Source organism: Letharia columbiana (genome assembly GCF_014066305.1).
Source record: "Letharia columbiana isolate WasteWater2 chromosome Unknown Sc0000001_s0, whole genome shotgun sequence".
NCBI lineage: Eukaryota > Fungi > Ascomycota > Lecanoromycetes > Lecanorales > Parmeliaceae > Letharia > Letharia columbiana.
The window spans coordinates 1,296,733-1,310,236 of NW_023501037.1; the positions used below are offsets into that span (position 1 = coordinate 1,296,733).

The window sequence follows — 13,504 nt, forward strand, 5'->3', positions numbered from 1 at the left end:
CTAGCCTGTTTTGTATCGAAATTTCGTATGATACGATTGATGTGAAACATTACCACCGTATGCATGCTCGGGAAGATGCTTTAATGGACATCTGAGGTGACTGAGTCAGTGAACTGGTTTCTGGGTACTCAAACGATGGCATTGGCGAGGCCCGCGGTGCCAATTGCGGAAAAGAACCCTTTCATTACAAGCAAACACCTTACGCCAGCAAACAATTTAAGCCACAAATTGGCATTCAGTCCTGGATCGCAATATGACACAGACGAATATGAGGAGGGCGAGGATGAGCAAGAGGGCTCTGAGTGTTCTGAAGAATCCGCAGAGAGCGAATATGCAGTCGACGAGACAGTCAGAGAAGACATGGCCAGTTTAGAAGACACTTTTCGAGAAATAGGGATGAGGTTTCGCATGATTGCGCGTATTGGGGAAGGTAATGCTAGGATATTCTTGTCGTTGGTGTATTACTCGAATTTCCCATTGACTCATCTCTCCAGGAACCTTCTCAACCGTCTACAAGGCCGAAGACTTGCACTACGAATACTATCAGAACGATTGGGACGTAGAACAAAGGGATGCCTCGAAGTGGACATCCCCTCCTCTCAAAAGAAGGAAGAACGCTTCAACCTTGGAAACCAGCCATGATCAATGCCGCCAGCCTAAGCGCCGCTTTGTCGCCGTAAAAAAAATCTATGTTACTAGCAGCCCAATGAGGATTCAGAATGAACTCGAGCTGCTGCATGACTTGAGAGGATGCAAAGCTGTCTGCCCTTTGATCACCGCTTGCAGGCATCAGGACCAGGTTGTAGCCGTGCTGCCACATTTTCGTCATCAAGATTTCCGGGTACCTCACTTCGTGGCCCCTGTGCGGTTCTGTAGCTGATTGCAAGTAGGCCTTCTATCATTCGATGGGCCATAATGAAATCAAGGTATACTTTCGGTCTCTGTTTGAGGCCCTTGCCGCAGTGCACAAACATGGAATTATTCATCGAGACATAAAGCCAACGTAAGCAATCAGTAGGAGCATTTTGGGCGCCGCTCACGATTCTAGGAATTTCTTGTTTGACGTCGAGCGGCAGAGGGGAGTGCTGGTGGATTTTGGCCTCGCTGAGGTAAACGATCAAAACAGATGTTCACTGGCTTGTCGCTGATATAACGACAGCGAGAGGGAACTGAATGCTCCCACTGTTTGTGTCAAGAACAGGTGAACATCAGGAAAGCCAAAATCCAATCGAGCAGAGCATATAGTATGCCAACCCCAACGGGATACCCGAAGGACGATCAACGACCATCTCGTCGAGCCAACAGAGCAGGAACAAGAGGCTTTCGAGCACCCGAAGTCCTTTTCAAGTGCACTGCTCAAACAACGAAGATCGATATCTGGTCAGCCGGTGTTATATTACTAACTATTCTGGCACAAAGGTTTCCGTTCTTTCACTCTGGGGATGACGTCGAAGCCATGATTGAAATCGCGACGATATTTGGAAAACAGAGGATGAGAGGATGTGCTTACTTGCATGGCGCTGTCTGGGACTGCAACATCCCAACCATCGGTGAGAAAGGGTTCCCATTGTCTCAGATTGTTCAGTGGTCGACGTCAGAGAAAGTAGGAGAACACATGGACCAGGAAACTAAAGAGACGGTGAAATTCTTGGAGCAGTGTTTACAATTAGATCCCAGCAAACGAATGTCTGCTAGAGCGGCTTTAGCGAGCGACTTTTTGGCAGAGGAGACATACCCCGATACTGAAGTAGAAGAGGTGGGTGCGTTGTAGTGAGAACACAAGAACAAAGCTCCGCACTTGAAGGCATTAGCGTTGCATCAAATACCTCTGGGTCTTGATAAAACAATGTATTTTGCGGATGGGCTTTAGCAAATTTATGCATGCAAGACGTCTAGAATCCGACTTGCTTTCTGAAGCCGAGTCATTGATTATGCTATGGCCCGGTAGCGAGCATCAATAGGAAGTCACCATAACGCTCTTCTCTTAGATCACACTATGCCACCAATTCGACTACTCCTCCTGCCTCCTTGATCTTCCTCTCCGCTTCCCGACTGAAGAACCTCGCTCGCACCACCATGGGTATATCTGGAATCCGTCCCTTGCCCAAGACCTTCGAGTACCCTAATGGCAGCAGATCAAGAACGGGTGCTGTGTCGCCTTTTTCCTTCGATAGGTATTCATCACGCTTTTCGACGGGAACTAGTGACCAGAGCTGTAGAGAGAGACATGAGATTAGCTTTGAGTCATTGATTCTGGACAGTGGATCTCTGATATCCAATTTGCAAGACCCTCCTACACTCCCTCCGGACCGCCCATTGTGCGTTATATCTTGCCGGTCTTTGCTTAGCCGAGGTCCCAAACCTCTAGCCAACCTCCAATGCATTGTCTCAAATCCCAAGTCCTCTGATAGATGTGAAACGCTCTTCGCTCACCTTGTCCAAATTGATAACCGGCTTCCAGAACTGATTCTGCAGCTTGTGGAAGTATCGCATGCCCACTTTTCCGAAGTAACCGGGATGGTATTTGTCGATATTCGTTCGATGGTGATGTTGCCCGCCCGCCATACCACGTCCACCAGGATGCTTTCGGTGCTTGCCAACGCGGCCGTGACCAGCGGAGACATGGCCGCGGCTGACAGAAAAAATGTTAGCTGTGGCGGCAGATAAATGCTTGAGGACCGTAGAGGTTGATATAGGGATTCGACTTACTGTTTGCGGGTTTGGGTCAGTCGCGTAGGCATTATTGCGACTGAGGGACGAGTGATGTTCTTGGTGTAGTCGAAGTGGTAGTCTCGAAATACAATCTTAGGTGTGTGCCAAGACTCGCTTCTTTAGCGGCTTCATCATCAGCCCTACGCTCTTCAACCTTGCCCCTCCATGCCCTTGACAGCGATTATTGAAAGTTGGGACTCTCTTATCAGTTCGCTGCGGAGCTTCAGTCCATGTCCACGGGCCTTGACCCTCCTCATCAGGATGGCTGTCGATCAAAGTCCCTGGCTAACGCGGACGAGGGGATACAGTTGCCATGTCTTTCATGATGATCCCAGCTGATAGCTACTCCATCCTCAACCACAGCATTTGCATCAGAATGCAGAAAGAGAACACAACCTACAGCAATGGCAAGACCTGTCAAAGTCGCTGCAGTGCAGGCAGAACCCGGTTGGAACAATCTTCAGACCTCAGTCGACAAGACCATCACATTGGATTGAAGATGCTGGCGCCCAGGGGGCCAATGTTCTGGGCTTCCCCAAAGTATTCAATCCAGGCTATCCATGGAGTATCTAGCACCACAGCCCTTTGAGTCACACTCAATTCATTCATGAATATGTCAACAATTCCCTAATGAAGGAGTCCCCGGAGATGGAGAAGATTAGGAAGGCTGTCAAAGCAGCGAGCCTGTATGTAGTATTGGGATACAGTGAGCGGGATAGGAGTAGTATCTACATTGCTCAAGTATGTCACGAGACTGCCCGTTTTTGGTTCCTAGGCGTAGTAGGATCTCTACAAAAATTAGGACGAACCTCGCACAGTCATTCATGAACCCAGCTAGCGAGATCGTCCTCCACCGCCGCAAGATTAAGCCGCGCACGTCGAAAGATCACTATGGGGCGGTATGTACATTTACGAGATGATTATTCCTATATCGGACTGAAAATCTACCTTGAAGAAGCAACGCTGACCCTGAAATGCGCATAAATGGTCAGGCTGACTCCCTGAAGTCGGTAGTGGATACCCCGTTTGGCAAAGTAGGAGGCCTCAATTGCTGGAAACGCATAAAGCCTCTGCTTCGTCACTACGAGTATTCCCAGGGTGTGGAGATCCATGTCACGGGACGGTCGCCTTTCTGGAAACAGCCAAAGGACATACCTGTAAGGCATTGTTTAGAATCGCGACTTCCTCTTTGACACTAAGTTTCCCAACGAGACATGTTGCGGGAACAAATACTCCCTGAAGTTCTGAACACTTACTCGTGACTCGAACATATATGCCGAAATGGAAATACTGACTCCGAAATGTGCTAGTGGCCATATCATGTCACCGCTGAAGCAGAATCTCGTGCATACCAGTTCACGGCCTTTGAGGGGGCCACTTTCGTCCTGGTCTGCACACAGATGTTGACCGCGGAAAACGAGGACAGGAATAAGTTGACTGACAGGCCCTTCTGTGAAGCACCAGGAAGGGGCTTTTCGATGGTTTGTACATTCTGGAGCAACTTATGCCCATTTTGTACCACATTCTGAGTTGCAAGACATTTCCGGGAGTTGAACGGTCCTTTTACTCCACTTAAGCCGTCTCACTACTTGAGTACTCATACCGAGGGCGATGCTGACTCCGAGCCCTCCATAGATCTACGGGCCTGACGGCGCACCACTAGTGGAACTCTTAGCTCCAGATGAAGAGTATACTCTACGCAGATATTGACCTGTCGACGATTGATTTTGCCAAACAGATGATCGACGTGGTTGGGCAATATTCGAGGCCTGATTTACTGAGCTTGCAAATGAACACAGAGCCTGCGAAACATGTCCCGACGAAGCAACATACCTAAAAAAACCCCCAAGTGGTGGCCCGACCACGAGGCTCCTTGTCAGGGAAGTCCATACTGTCAGTCGTGGATAAGCTGGATAAAACCCCTCTCTAGTTGGAAAATGCTTCCTGCGTTCGTTCAACTTGTACTAGTTTTCAGGCATGTGTTGAGTATAAATCCTTGAATATCGCAATAAAAACTAGTTCAAACCATTGTAAGGAAGAAGGTCGTACTTGAATCGAGGACCAGAACGCGTGAGGCCTTGCCCTCTCTCTCTCTCCCACACAGATTCTACATATCTCGCTTCCCAGCAACAGTGGTACGTACTGGTCATAATCTTCCGCACAGTATCTCTTACAGCTTCGAGCGCCGTCTCTTTCCAGCATATTGGGGAACCCAGAATAGGTCAGATCATGACATGCTTGTCTTTGGAATTTGCATTTGTCGATCGAAACGCTGCCTCGAATTTGCTCATGTGCCAAGCCTTCTTTTAATCCAATATACAAAAATTTGCTATGATAATCTTTTCTTTGACACAAAGGCGCCGTTCACAATCTTGATCTCATCGACACTCATCAAAAAACAGATCTCCACAAATGCATACCACCATTCTCACCATGATCGCCTCACTGCTCCTCGCTCTGCTTGCCACTGCTGAGGCCATCTGGTCGCCCCCGGTCTGGCCACCTGTTATAAAACAACCCTATTATTGGGGCGACGTGCTAAATATCACGAAATGCTACTGCCAAGGCCTAAATGAAGACAGGAATGTGGGTCATTACTACCAATTCGACTACCGGAACTATCACAATGAGCAAGAATACACGTTGGCATGGACATGCGACTCCGATGTCCGCACTACAGGCTGGGGGACGATCGGCTCCAAGCGAATTGATTTCCTGGTGCCAGACTGCTGGAATGCCCATGATTTATGGAGGAAAGAGAAACGAAAAGAATGCAGCAGGTCTAACATTGGGGATACTTTCTGCTTTGAACTCGGGAACACTCGCGATCCCTACGACTATTACTACTTCAACGGGCAGAAGAGAGGGTTGCCAAACTTCGGTATCAGGGAGTTTCCCCCGGATGAATGCGCTGCTTTATGCCGGGACAAGGTGGGTGGGAAGATTGTTGCGAGTAAGTGCAAATTTCGGGGCACACCCTCCGTCGTCGAACCTTTGGTATTGAGCGGAGTCTCGCGAACGGTTTCAAGCCCAAGCCTGTCTTATAACGTCGGCATTTTGCCTCAAAAAAACTATGCTGACTCCGAAATGTCTAGGTGATACGGAGGGAGGGTGGGAGAAGTTCTTGCCAGGTGTGGATGACCGGTTGATGACTCTAAAGAGCTCGTTTGAGAGCTACACCGATCTTGATGATATGACTGTCGTCTAGGCGTACACAGGCTTGTGACACGCATGCATTGGGTAGGGTATGCGCTTTTGTAGGGCGAAAGGTTTTGGGATGTTGTCTGCGACACAGTGCCTTTGCTGATGGCTGATGACAACATGTGTGTGTGTGTGTGTGCGTGTGAGATGTATTTCGTCGATCTTTCCTGAAGTGTACTATAACCGTTTGGGATCGAGAGGAGATTCATGCTCCATTTCGCTGAAAACGGCCCAAACGCGTGCGCTCCAGGGTCTTGTGTTTTTGAGAGAAAATTTACTTTATGTCATTCATTTGTGACCCTATGGCAGAAATCTCTGAAAGAGTACGAGGCCACCGCACATGAGTCAAAGGGTCCGCTACCTGCACAGGGGCGCCGACACAACGTCGAAAGACCTTTCAACCAAGCGTGCTCGCTACCATGAAGTCGATGTCTTTCGTGCCAGCCAAAGTGTATCCCTCGACATAGCGTTCCCCATACGTCCCACAAAGTTGTCGTACGTAGTCTCTGGCTTCGTGCGGCACAGCCTACAACAGATTTCTCGAACGCCCTCCTTCATTCTCAATCTGGGCAATCCCTTGACAACAACTTTCCATGTGTCCCACGTCAGATGCCCGCCAATTGCTCGGTCTGGTCCGGCGAGATCAGCGTTGATACCATAGCTCGTGGCGAGCAACCTCGGGTTCCTTGTGCCACCGCAAATTCTCTCGCTTAGCATGCCGCTTTGAAGGGAGCATTGAGTTGTGAGACCATTGCGCGAGTGTATTCACTTCTGAATTGGGTCTCAAGACTCCAAATACGGCATGAAATAAGAAATGATGGGCTGTAGGGGCAGCTCACAGCAATGCTCGTGATGGCATGCGGCGCAGTTGCATCCCATACGAGCCGTAGGCAGTGCTCGTCCTAGTCGGCTGCTTCTCTTTGGAGAAAATCACGTGCAGCGTTGGCGCTGTCTACGCACATTTCGGAGTCAGCATCGCTTATTCAAGGCAAGAAATCAACATTAGTGAAACAAGTTTCAGCAGTAGGAGCAGGTTTTTGCCACCGGACTATGGATAGCTCCAAAATGTGCGTGAATACACACATTTTAAAGTCAGCATTACTTCTCCAAGGTAGATATTTGAGTTACAAGACACTTCTCGGGAGTATGAAAGGTCACTTTGTTCGCGAAGCATGTCTCGCAGCTCAAATTCAGTACCTAACAAGAGTCATGTCCGAGATGTACGCCCCGACTTTAAAGCGCTTCTACGAGATCGCCGATCTCGTCCCTACCCAGGTTGTGCAAGATAACAGCTATTACATAAGCCTCGAGATCACGACCTTGGAGCCCAAGTGTCTTTATTACAATGATAAAACCGAAGAGCCAGGCTCTTACGCTGCGGTTATAAGCGAGGTCACTAAGATGCTTGCGGCAAAGAGCGAGAGCTTTGTTTATCAATTGTGTGTTGGGGACTGGGACTCCAGCGAAGATTCAAATTGGTAGATTTGCCATCATGTAGCGATGTAACCGTCTGTTCAGTTTCCTCTGGCTAAAGAGGATGTATTTGAGTCGGTGGAGCTGGAGAAGGAATTTTATGGAGTGGGGAGAAAAGGCGAATGCGTATATACATACGATTGCTTTGAAATCGATTAAAGGATCCGTCCCTTATGCGTGACCGTGACTCGAAGGAGACTAGCCAACAGAAAATAGTGCTGATACAGGTGGATGGCTTGATGCGACATTAAACTACCATACTGCAATAGCTCTAGATTGCCCAATGAGATGCAAAGTCTCGCAAGATGGGGCATTCTGACAGGGCAATATATACCCAAGCAGACGACGTTTCAAGAGCAATGAGGTGTGAGGTTTAGTATGACGAGCAAGCTGCTGATTGGATGGTTCGCACTTGTGATTCATTGGATCTGTTTCGTATGCAAGGAGCCGGACCTAGAGTACGTACAAGTAAGGTAAGGTAGCGACACTTTCTTGACGCCTGCTCCACCTGTAAGACATTGATAGGCGATACCGACACATGGAGTGAAGCTCAGAGCACATTGATAGTTCAGTACATTGATAGTTCAGTAGTCAAAGAGATGAAAGACCGTAGGAGCAATTCCGGCGTAATATAGGCACCATAGGTGTTAGTGTGGCGTAAGCCACTAGGGCGTGGGTTATTGAATGACTAATCGTTGTTCCACTTCCTTACCCCCTCGAGACTCGAAGCGTTAATGGTTTTATGACACATACTTGAACCTTCAAACTGCAATTTGGGCTGCAACAGGATAGCTGCTTCTTCTTTCCTCGCCTACACCAAATCATCACCCCTAATCCCAACCTCATCTCCCTCGAAGCTCGTGCATCGGTCTCGTCATCCGCGAGATCCAGCACCGAGCTTCTCCCCATCTTCCACCACGTCTCCTCTAACACGAAAGAGGAAAGCTATTCAGACAACCAGGGAAGCCAATATACCCGTCAAAACAACCAAGCTCAGCGAGGGTCTCAGTGAAGATTTCGCAACAGCCTCGTCCGGGGCAGCACTCAACACCCCGCCATTGACCACCATGGATTCGGACGACGAGTTTATGAGCGGTCTATCAAGCCAAGACGAAGATGATTTCGGAGCTGCTCAAGAGAGTGACGATGGAAGCCTAGGAGATGGTACGTATTCGTCTTGTGCTCTCACATAGATCGGGCTGACCCTGTGACCTCGACATCAGAGTTCGACGATGAGGAAGAGCCGGATGTTGGCTTCTCGCAAGACAAAGATCTCAAGCCCACAAGGAAGTCCTACGAGGTTGAATACAACGTTTTCTCACCAACAGATATACAATTACATCAGGACAAGCAAATCGACGAAGTCTCAGCGATCCTTGGCCAGCCATCGGAAGCTTCCGCTATACTTCTACGGCACCTTCGATGGAACAAAGAGCGACTCATCGAGGCATACATGGACAAACCTGATACCATTTTAGAGGCTGCCGGACTAGGGCCAGACGCTGCTCAGACGCCAACGACCAAGGTGATCAGAGGCTTTACGTGTGATATCTGCTGCGAAGACACGCCTGGCTTGGAGACGTACGCATTGAAATGTGGACATCGCTACTGTACCGATTGCTACAGACAGTATCTCGCTCAGAAGATCAAGGACGAAGGCGAGGCGGCAAGGATACAGTGTCCAACCCGCGGCTGCCATCGGATTGTAGACGCCAAGTCGTTGGACTTGCTTGTTGCAGCAGAGCTTAGGTCAAGGTATTTGGATCAGCAATTAGATAAATGATATTACTGATCGACATGCAGATACCAAGTGCTTCTCACGCGTACCTACGTTGACGACAAAGAGAACCTGAAGTGGTGCCCAGCCCCCAATTGCGAGTATGCCATTGAATGTGGCGTTAAGAAAAAAGATCTCAGCCGAATAGTCCCTACAGTTGCATGCTCATGCAAACATCGCTTTTGCTTTGGCTGCACCCTGAGCGACCACCAACCGGCACCATGCTCACTGGTAAAGCAATGGGTCAAGAAATGCGAAGACGATTCGGAAACAGCGAATTGGATATCAGCAAACACTAAAGAGTGCCCTAAATGCTCTTCAACGATTGAGAAGAATGGCGGTTGTAATCATATGACATGCCGGAAATGCAAACACGAGTTCTGCTGGATGTGCATGGGATTGTGGTCGGAGCACGGCACGAGCTGGTACAACTGCAACCGTTTCGAGGAGAAATCAGGCACCGATGGACGTGATGCCCAGGCCAAATCGCGACAGTCTCTCGAAAGATATCTACATTACTACAACCGCTACGCCAACCACGAGCAGTCAGCTAAGCTCGACAAAGATCTCTACCTGAAGACCGAAAGGAAAATGATGAATCTGCAGACGGCATCTGGAATGTCGTGGATCGAGGTCCAATTTCTAGAGACAGCATCGCAAGCACTACAGCAATGCCGGCAGACGCTTAAGTGGACATACGCGTTTGCATACTATCTTCAACGAAACAACTTGACCGAGATCTTTGAAGACAATCAGAAAGATCTCGAGATGGCCGTCGAGGGCCTCAGTGAGATGTTCGAAAAGCCTACTACTGAGCTGGCAGCTTTGAAGGTCGACATGATGGACAAGACATCTTACTGCAACAAGAGGAGAGTCATCTTACTGGACGACACAGCCCAAAACCTCAAAGCTGGTGAGTAGCCTCCCCGAAGAACAACCGGACTCGTTCTAACATCCTACAGGCGTGTGGAAATTCAATGTAGACATTGGTGTGGGACCGTGAGGCAAGGATGTAATTACCATCTAAGAGTATCGATCGTGAGCATTTTCATGGAGCAAGAGCGATGGTGGAGGTCTAGCATGGAGTATAACATCTTCGTGGGTAGACGTGGCGTTTCTTCTCATTCCAATATGTACTATCATAGCGTGAGCGTAGCTTGCCATAGCGAGGGTCCTAAACGTGAAGGAGTTCAAATGATCAAATGTCAGCACCACAGTATTGCAGGCACCACAGGGATCGAAATCCTTGTGCTTTGTAAATGTTCAGCAAAGTCTTGGCATTCAGAGAGCGGAGGTGTTTGCGGAGAACCGCTGGTGACAGCTTAACTTTTAGCAGCAGCGTCCGCAACTCGACTCTTTTGCTTATTTCACTAGGCCTACCGTTTGATTTGTACGTATAGTAGGAGCCGATTAATGCACCCTTTCTCCATTCTCACTCTTGGCATCTTCGTCGCTGGTTATATCACTGCACGTTGGGATCTAGTAACAAGACTTTACGAACTAGCAATATTCGCAGCTGATCACGGTGTCGTGGTAAGCTCGAGGAGCTTGATATTGTTCTTGGTCACAGATCTCTCATTTTAACATCTCACAGACTCGAGCGGCTGGAGGCTTCACTCTTCTCTCATTGGTCTTCTTCCTTCTTATCTTGCCCATTGAACGCCTTGCAGCACACGAGACAAACGATGTGAGTCTCGAACCTTGTCTGTGAATACTAAGTAATTTTGCTAATTTATATGTCAAGCACCCTCGTTCTGCCATCGACGGCATCTCCGCGCGCGAGCAGCTAAGGCGTCGGGGCTCCTTCTGAAGTGCACCGACAATGACACTATGGTCCCGGCAAATGGACTGCTCAGGATCTTCTGGCCGTCAGATGTTCCCAGAAACAAGGGCCAAGGGACTATAATAGGGTGGAGAAACTCTCCTTTGGATGTCTTCGTCGTGGCTATATTACAGGATGTGGAGGTAAAGCCGCTGTAGAATTGTACATTTGGAGGCTCGCTAACGCAGCTCAGGCGCGGAAGGTCGAAAGTGCTCTTCGAGTAGGCACTCTTGTGCGAGATAGCCCGCACCCCATGCGGCAGATATACGATTTGTGTGGGAATAGCTCGTTGCATGTCTTAGGATCTGTAAATCCAACAGTCGCGACTGGCAGCTTCAACCCTAATCACCTCCTGGCATACACTGAAGCCTCTAGTCCGTTTCCTAGTGTATTCTGTCCAAAGACTTGCAATGTCAGTGTCCAAGTCATCATGTTCGATCGTCCGTCTCCACGTCAAATGCAGTATATGTCCCTAGACCCTATCTCGCTTGTATTAGGAGACAAGAATCTAGGAAGTGACGGTGCGCCGCACAAGCTGGGAAATGGTGATCTGGATACTGAGACCGAGAGTATCGATACACCACGATTGGTTAAGAAGCTTCAACTGCACACCGTGATCAGGCATGCGCTGTCACAAAAAGAGGTCATGCTACCAACCATTTTGGCACAGATCAATTGCTCCTCTGAATTGGCAAAACTTCTGGCAAGAAATTCATACCTTCTGAGGACACGGCAAAAAAGAAGCTTAAGTGTGAGCGAGAAAGTCGTAGAATCAGCCACTACTGTCCGGGACTATATTATCGACGTTGCATGGCGTATTATCACCATCTGGGTGTGGCCTCTTCTGAGCAGGACCTTTTTGATGGCGCTCATATTTCATCGGACAGTTGCGGAGGTGATACTACGTGTGCTTGAGTGGAGACCTCGCCCTGATAGAGCAGCGTTGAAGGATATATCTGCTACAGCGCAGCAGGTGGATATCCGACTGCAGCAGTTTTGCTATTGGCCCATGCAGTATCTGACCTTACGCAAAAGGAAGGACGACTGGGAAAGTATTACAGACAGGCACCCAGACTACATTCGCTTCTTCAACAGCCTCTGGCTCGTGGCAAATGATGTGATTATAGGAATCGCCTTGGGTTCCTACATCATCGACAATGCTGCGTGGGTCGCTTGGCAAATCAACACTGTCCTTATGGGCTGGACTGTGGAAGGCTTGCGAGACATGATCTTATGGCTCATGGATTGGCCTGCAGGTCTAAAACTCAACACTGAACTAGCCATCTTTCTTGGTGACCTGTTTCTCTGGGTTATTGACCTTTGGAAAGGTAACTTGGGACATGGCCCCTATGCACTTTTCGTCTCACATGTCGCATGCTGACTCACACAGAATGTGTGATTGGGCTACAACCTTTATTGCCTCACGTCATCTACTTCATTGGCTTCTCAAGTTTTGCCGGCGCCACTATGCCCATCTCCATGTTCTCCGACCTTTTGTCACTACTGACTGTACACATTTACTGCTTCTATACCGCATCAGCTCGTATATTTCACTGGCAGCTCACCATCATAATGTCTCTTTTCCACCTCTTCAGGGGCAAAAAGCACAATGTGCTACGCAATCGAATTGACTCATGCGACTACGACTTGGACCAATTGCTTCTAGGAACTATACTGTTCACTTTGCTATTCTTCTTGCTGCCGACTGTGGCTGTATTTTACCTGACATTCACCTCCGCAAGGATGGCCATAATATTTCTCAAAGCCGCCTTAGACACGTCGCTGGCTTGCCTGAACCATTTCCCTCTCTTTGCATTAATGCTTCGAGTGAAGGACTCGAGGCGTCTTCCTGGTCAGTGTTTCGCCTTTAGTCCTGACTGAATCTAACATGTTCTAGGTGGCATTTGTTTCGAGCTTCGGGATACCCCATCTGTTTCTTCACCTTTTAACGATCTAAATGATGCCCCTCCGACATCGTACATAATGCTCAAAGTAAGATTCTTCCTAAGAAATAAGAGGGGGCCACTGATTAGCGGTGTAGTCTGTCCCTCTCTCTTTGCGGGCCATGTTCAATCAGTACTTCCAGCTCGGACACCGTATTCATAAGCACTACTTCTCGCCTAGTGTTATTCTATGCCTAGTCACCGGTCAATTTTTACCGCCGATTCACAGGAAGAGCCTCTACAGCCTTCAATACAGCATGCTGCCAGCCCAGCGTGCGGGCGTCCTCGAAGCATGGAAGCGGCTCACAGAGCAGTCTCCAGCCATAAGAAACACCTTTGCGAAATTGCCAAATGGCATATCTGTGCAACGGGTCCGTCGTCCCTAAAGCAAAGTCGATATCAACTAGTGCATATAGAGTTCAAGGTCTAGCCGTTGAGCAAAGTTCAGTGTATGGCCCCATGATTCATTATGCTCCACACTTGTTTGGACACAATTCTGTACCCGAAGGCTAATCTAGTTTGATTCTTTCGCATATAATGAATGTACAGTGAAGTAAAACATGCAGGTGCCAATAC

General features: G+C 48.6%; 6 protein-coding genes across 6 annotated transcripts; 4 read left to right on the forward strand and 2 right to left on the reverse strand.

The window, feature by feature from the left end:
• Positions 1–135: 135 nt before the first annotated feature.
• On the forward strand, positions 136–1,771 carry HO173_000983 (uncharacterized protein; the record flags this gene model as incomplete). The annotated part of the gene is made up of 5 exons (XM_037302930.1): positions 136–430; positions 495–841; positions 891–1,003; positions 1,049–1,109; positions 1,160–1,771. The coding sequence occupies 5 exons, from the start codon at positions 136–138 to the stop codon at positions 1,769–1,771; spliced, it is 1,428 nt and encodes a 475-aa protein (XP_037170437.1).
• A 223-nt stretch (positions 1,772–1,994) lies between these two features.
• Positions 1,995–2,741, reverse strand: HO173_000984 (uncharacterized protein; the record flags this gene model as incomplete). The annotated part of the gene is made up of 3 exons (XM_037302931.1): positions 1,995–2,213; positions 2,434–2,632; positions 2,710–2,741. The coding sequence occupies 3 exons, from the start codon at positions 2,739–2,741 to the stop codon at positions 1,995–1,997; spliced, it is 450 nt and encodes a 149-aa protein (XP_037170438.1).
• A 945-nt stretch (positions 2,742–3,686) lies between these two features.
• On the forward strand, positions 3,687–4,422 carry HO173_000985 (uncharacterized protein; the record flags this gene model as incomplete). Its single annotated transcript, XM_037302932.1, has 3 exons — positions 3,687–3,869; positions 4,023–4,193; positions 4,348–4,422. 3 exons carry the CDS (start codon positions 3,687–3,689, stop codon positions 4,420–4,422), a joined length of 429 nt encoding a protein of 142 aa, XP_037170439.1.
• Positions 4,423–5,145: 723 nt separating this feature from the next.
• HO173_000986 (uncharacterized protein) lies at positions 5,146–5,811 on the forward strand (the record flags this gene model as incomplete). Its single annotated transcript, XM_037302933.1, has 1 exon — positions 5,146–5,811. The coding sequence occupies one exon, from the start codon at positions 5,146–5,148 to the stop codon at positions 5,809–5,811; it is 666 nt and encodes a 221-aa protein (XP_037170440.1).
• A 516-nt stretch (positions 5,812–6,327) lies between these two features.
• HO173_000987 (uncharacterized protein) lies at positions 6,328–8,295 on the reverse strand (the record flags this gene model as incomplete). Its single annotated transcript, XM_037302934.1, has 3 exons — positions 6,328–6,598; positions 6,753–6,865; positions 8,140–8,295. The coding sequence occupies 3 exons, from the start codon at positions 8,293–8,295 to the stop codon at positions 6,328–6,330; spliced, it is 540 nt and encodes a 179-aa protein (XP_037170441.1).
• Positions 8,296–8,453: 158 nt separating this feature from the next.
• HO173_000988 (uncharacterized protein) lies at positions 8,454–13,314 on the forward strand (the record flags this gene model as incomplete). Its single annotated transcript, XM_037302935.1, has 13 exons — positions 8,454–8,550; positions 8,610–9,141; positions 9,190–10,076; positions 10,126–10,154; positions 10,538–10,553; positions 10,668–10,696; positions 10,758–10,850; positions 10,908–10,941; positions 11,037–11,128; positions 11,179–12,313; positions 12,376–12,837; positions 12,883–12,977; positions 13,027–13,314. The coding sequence occupies 13 exons, from the start codon at positions 8,454–8,456 to the stop codon at positions 13,312–13,314; spliced, it is 3,789 nt and encodes a 1,262-aa protein (XP_037170442.1).
• Between the last annotated feature and the right edge of the window lie 190 nt (positions 13,315–13,504).